At 36.7% G+C, this 6,000-nt stretch overlaps 1 protein-coding gene across 2 annotated transcripts in view; it reads left to right on the forward strand.

Annotated features, from left to right (window-relative positions):
- The window catches only part of PLCB1 (phospholipase C beta 1), a 787,019-nt gene extending 781,486 nt beyond the window's left edge, over window positions 1–5,533 (forward strand). The window contains exon 32 of one of the 2 annotated variants that reach the window (XM_056121100.1): window positions 2,162–5,533. In XM_056121100.1, the coding sequence (XP_055977075.1) occupies window positions 2,162–2,389 (228 nt within the window). In that variant the 3' untranslated portion in view covers window positions 2,390–5,533. The remainder of the gene's footprint in view (window positions 1–2,161) is intronic. The other variant, XM_056121101.1, reaches the window with a different exon arrangement.
- Window positions 5,534–6,000: the final 467 nt, after the last annotated feature.

The following is a 6,000-nucleotide window of genomic DNA, read 5'->3' on the forward strand; positions in this document are numbered from 1 at the left end:
TTCAATCTCCGGTATTCTGTATGGTCCTCTAAGCAAGAACAGGAGAAATTCCTGAGTGTAGAGCCAGAAGTAACCCCTGAACATTGCCAGATGCAACCCCAAAAGCTATGAAAAAAAATTTATCGACTGGTATGAAAGAATTATCTTTACAAAACTTCTGTGACCTAGAAGCAAGCACAAAAAGATAGTGAACTAATGAGGATGTTCTCCATGGGCATGCTGGCATGGGGTGGAATTCAGCTATGAAAAGTATAAAAAGGACTGGATAGGTAGTACAGGAATTATGGTACTGGCCTTGCATCCAACCAATGCCAGTTGGATACCCAGCATTGTATATTCCTCATGCACCAGTAGCAGTCTGAGCATGGACCCAGAAGTAAGCACTGAGCACTACAGGTGTCTCCACACCCTCCTGGGGGATAAAAAAAAAAACAATCAGGCATGCAGACACAGATGTTCTGAGAACTGGTTTCAGTGCCTTGAAGTTCGTGGGGCAGGCATGAGGCACTGTACCTGAAGGGTAGAAAGAATGAAGCCAGGATTGAGTCAGAAAGTAGAATTGGGAGCTTGGAAGAGAGCCAGATGGTGAGATAATCAGTGTGTCCAGAGGAGCCCAGCTTTATGACTTCACCCAGAACTGCTGAGAAATGTAGACTCTTGGGTCCTACCCAGATGTCCTGAGTCAGAATCTAATATTCCATGTGCTCAAGCTGCAGAAGCAGGAAAAGAAATTTTTTTTTAAGGTTTTAAGGATGTGTGTTAGGATGAGCTGCTTCACAGCTATGAGAGAACTAGAGTCCTGTTTGTGAACCATCTATAAGATTGGGTTCCTACTAACAGTTGTATGAGCAAAGAGAATTTAATTAAAATTTTTGAATTCTATGGGTTTAAACAGAGTAGATCTTCCCCAGCAGGCCATACCCACTATTGTCTGCCCCTCCACTGACTTCTGCGGAAAAATCCCAATTTATATGTGTGTTGTGATTACGGTTGCCCTTTAGTCTGCTGTTGAAAACTGGGTCTGTGGCCTTGAAAAGTGAAAATTCAGCAGAGCACGATTAAAAAGATACATGAAAATACTTTTCAGGAGGTAACTAAAATAGTTTACAAGGCAAATAAAAATTAAGATCAAAAGGGGACTCAAAATAAAGAAAATGATCAACAGAACCGAAACAAAAGGTAAAAATCAGTGACATGATATCCAGGTTGTCAAAATCAATGGAGTTCTTTATGCCAAATCCTCCACAAAACCCTCTTCATCACTGTTCTGCCCTTCTCACCTCTTTGATTAAATCAGCCTCATGGGTGACGTTGGCACTTCGAGCCATCAATAGCCTTCAAGCCCGGACTTAATTTTTTTTAATTTAATTTTATTTTGAAGGGTGACCCTACCAAGTAGGAGTCACCCCCAGTTAGTCAGACAGTCTGTGCAGGTCTGGTGCTTCAGTGTTTGGGCCCAGATATCTGTTTTGTTCTTTTGATGCTAGGGGTCACCAAAACTACTGTTGGGTAGTTCAGAAGCCCAGGTCATGTGCAGCATTAAACCCAGAACCTCATGCATGCAAAGCATGTATTCTAGCCCTTAAAGCAATCTCCCCCAAGCCCCAATATGAAAAATTCCAGTTCATTACATATTGCTACTCTAGCACTGTCATGTACTGTCCTCCCCCTTTTTCATCTATTTTCTCGAGCAGGCACCAGTAACGTTTCCGTTGTGAGACATTATGTTTTTGGCATATTGAATATGTCATGGGTAGCTTGCTAGACTTTGCCCTGTGGTTGGAATACTCTTGGTAGCTTGCCAGGCTCTCCGAGAGGGGTGGAGAAATCAAATCCCGGTCAGCTGCATGCAAGGCAAACGCCTTACCAGCTATATTATTGCTCCGGCCCATTGCTATTCTAAAACACAGTAATCAAAAGTTTCACAGTTATGTCGATTATTCATTTAGTTGTAAGTCTTTACCTTTATGAATGTCCCACATAACCTGATCATTCAGCTATGGACAAATGCCATGTTCACTTCAATTCTGCCTTACTCTTTTATGCTGGTACCCAATGAGTCATAGGTAATATATTCATTGCCTGTGTTTGTACATCTCTTTCAACGAGTTATAGAAACCTAAATGACCTCACATCATTCTCTTCTGTTGCTATCTCCCAGTTGCAGACAGAGCTGGAGCAAGAGTACCAAGACAAGTTCAAAAGACTGCCCCTGGAAATTCTAGAGTTTGTGCAGGAAGCCATGAAAGGGAAGATCAGTGAAGACAGCAATCACAGTTCTGCTCCTCCCTCTCTCACCTCAGATTCTGGAAAGCTGAACCACAAGCCTCCCTCCAGTGAGGAACTGGAAGGAGACCACCCAGGGAAAGAGTTTGATACTCCTCTGTAACGGTTCCTGCCAATCTTCAAAATATGCATGGCCACTGACGCTCCACTGGACTCTCTGACTTCAAAGATCACTGCCCAGGAGCATCTTCCTGAGACCCATCCCTTAACCTAAACTCCACATGAAAGGGAGAGTTCCAGAAAGATCCTTGCAGATGTTCCTGTGCTTAGGGTCCATGTGTTTCATGGAAACCACCGCAGGTCTACTTGTGGAGAGTCTTTGCATGTTTGTGGGATTTTTGTTTTCTTTCTGATGTAAATTCAAAGCAGAAAACTTCCAGGCTCCAGGGAACATTTAATGAAGGAAAGTGTCTTCTTTGAAGAAGATGAAACTCATGTTTTTATTTGAAGCTCTGGTGTAAAGTATTTAAAATAGAAATAGGTTGAGAATTGCATAGCACTACTTAAACTATTAAATAGCCAACTTTGAACATTCTTTCCTAACTGCCCCTCAACTATCATGTCTTCAAGATAACATGTATATTGAATTGTTTCATCTTTTGCTTTGCAAGCACTGGTGGCTTGCAGTTTGCTAATTTATTTATCATAGAGGTCTCAGTGCATTTGTTGCTGACACAGATTTATTAGATACCATAGTGTTCAAATAAGCTCGTTTTCTTGAGAAAAATAATCACATGTGGGGTTCCATTGTGTAATGGTTAGCACTCTGGACTCTGAAAATGAAATCAATCACTTGGTTGTATCCTTGCCCAGTGAAGTTGTCCTCAAACTTGGCAATACAGCTTGTACATTTGGCTGCATGAGCAAGCTAGTTGCACACTTTCAGTTAGTGTGCTGTCGAAGTTGATTATATGTACTCAAAGTCTGGGTTTTCAATGTTTATTGGCCTAAACGATGAAATATGCAAATATGAAAATATATTCAGGTGAGTCAAAATAATTGAGCTAATGTGTGTACAGCAAAGATTCAATCAGAATGAACAGGTTCCAGAAGTTATTTTGCTGTCTGAATTTTTTATGGTTCATTTATTTTTAATATAGAGCTAAAGGTTGGATGTTTATCTAGAGATTACACAGATGCACAGATAAATGGTATATTATCTCCATGTATATATGTATGCACTCAACCACATATGCACATGCACACACACACATACACACATATGCACATACGTACACACACATACATTCATAAAAGTGTAGGTGTGTGTGTCTTAATTGACAAAGACCCAAATCTCTTCCATAAAATTTGAAATCCAAGGATTAATGGAGTAAAAAAAGATGGAGTGAAATGAAATACATCTAGACTAGTAAATTATATTAAAGCATCAAGAAAAAATTGATGGCACCTTTGAGGCAAGTTAAATAGATTTAGAAATTGTAATATAAATTTGACAATTTTACAGAATTAAAAGTTGGATTTTAAGTATCATATTTTAAACTACTTTTAAAGGTCAGAATGTACAAAATATTTGTAGGACAACAATATGAAAATTTATCAGTATCTTCCATAATCTTTAAGTCTAACAGGTTTCGATTTTATTCTAACACAAAATATTTTTGTTATATATTTACTTTGTATATTAAATCTACTTAAGTTGTGTTTTTGTTAAGTTCCTATGTTATATTTCATAAAATAAAACAAACAGTGTCATGGTAAAACTAATCAAAACCATTATTGAAAGATTTTAAGAGAGAATAAATATATAGAGAAAATATAATTTAGAGAGTAACACATTTAAATACCGAGGCATGATGCTTATAGCTTTACTTTTTTTTCTAATAAACCTGTCTGATTGTAACTTAGGAGAACATTTTAAAACACAAAAACCAGTTGGGTCCTGAAAATTGTTTCAAGAATATAATATTTTTATGGAAATTATTTTATTTAACTTTAAGCAATAACTAGGGATCACAATTAAGTTTTAATCAAAATGAAGGTTTAGTTCAAACATTAGGATTGTGTGTTTGATTAAAAACCCACATCTAGAAGACACAAGGGGGAAAATCCTATTCTCTTTGGAGATGATTGTATTTTGATCTGAAATATTTTGGGTGTTAATTAGACATTTAATAAAACTTTACTTCCGCTGAAAAAGAAATCTTTTGTAAATCATTCTACTTTTGCACTTTGAAAGAAAGGCATTAATCATAAGGAATCAAGAATGGTCAAAACTGAATGCTGCATTTTTATAAATAAAATCAAAGACTGTCTCAAATTGCAGAAGAAAGAACTAATAATAGCATTCATAACCAAACACAGTTGTGGTTATTATAGAAAATTGTCTCACATTTTAGTGTTCAAAGATAAACTAAGGTTAAACAATCTTATACAAAACTATTTTGGTTGTTGAATTTCATTATCTTAGTCACTCTAGTCACTTTACAATATGTTTGTATTTGGCCATTTACTATAATCACATTTTTTTATCTGTACAAAGATACTTTTGCAGTTGTGGGGTAGTGTATAACACTGTCCATCTTGCATCATTGAAACTACTACAGTGATACTATCATTTAATAATATTAATATTACTTGAAATAGACTAAGATAAAGAAAAGGGGTCTATATGATGTGCAGTTTTGTGCCTTTATGTATTTGCCTTTTTGTTGTTGTTGTTGTTGAATGTGTAAAATTCTGTACTGTGGTTTTTCCAATAATAGAAAGTAGAGCTGTGTATTAAATTAGACTGTGCCCCTCTGATACCTTTACACTACTGAGAATAGCGTGCTTTTGAACGTGTAAACCAGTTTTCAAAATTCTGATGACATGCCATGTGTTTGGGTTTTTAACATTTGATTTTAACATTTCAATATTGCCATACATTAAGTAATAACTCCTGTAATTGATAAACAGTCATTAAATAATTCAAGAGAAAGGGCCATTGCTTGCATTACTTTGAATTTAATATTGCGCTTGTGCACTATATAAATACTGTTTTGTGATAGATTGGATATTGTGACTTTTGCCTTTTCAGAAGAAAAAACAAAATAGGGCGCAAAGTATATGAAGCTCTTAAAATGTACATAGTTTGGTCCTTTCAGACTATTTAAAAAGCATAATTCACATTTTTTGTAATAATTCTATGCAATTTTGTGGCATGATGATGTTTCTTCCACTTGTAATTTTATGTGCTTTCATCACAAATCCAAAGGAAACAATAAAAATTTCTTAACACAACCCAGCATTTAATTCTTAGTGTCAGAGCCAATCTTCTTTTGATGGGCAGGTGGTGGGGGTGGGCATAAAGCCAGTCTTTAGTGTTACAATGTCCTCGTTGACAGAGCACATCTGTGCCTGGGTAGGAAAATGGGATGCTGCAGTGCTTGCCTAAGAGGCCACAGTTGTTATTACTGTCAATCCACCACCTCCATTCAGGAGTTGGCATCACATTGCCCATTAGTTCTGTACGGAAACTCTTTCTTTCTTTTCTTTCTTTCTTTCTTTCTTTCTTTCTTTCTTTCTTTCTTTCTCTCTTTCTTTCTCTTTCTTTCTTTATTTCTTTCCTTCTTTCTTCTTCCTTTCTTCCTTTTCCTCCCTCCCTTCCTCCCTCCCTGCCTCCCTCCCTTTCTTCCTTCCTTCCTTCTTTCTTTCTTGCTTTTTTCCTTCTTTCTTTCCTTCTTTCTTCTTCCTTCTTTCCTTTCTTTTTTCCTT

Source organism: Sorex fumeus, unplaced genomic scaffold (assembly GCF_029834395.1).
Source record: "Sorex fumeus unplaced genomic scaffold, SorFum_2.1 ptg000044l, whole genome shotgun sequence".
Classification (NCBI taxonomy): Eukaryota; Metazoa; Chordata; class Mammalia; order Eulipotyphla; family Soricidae; genus Sorex; species Sorex fumeus.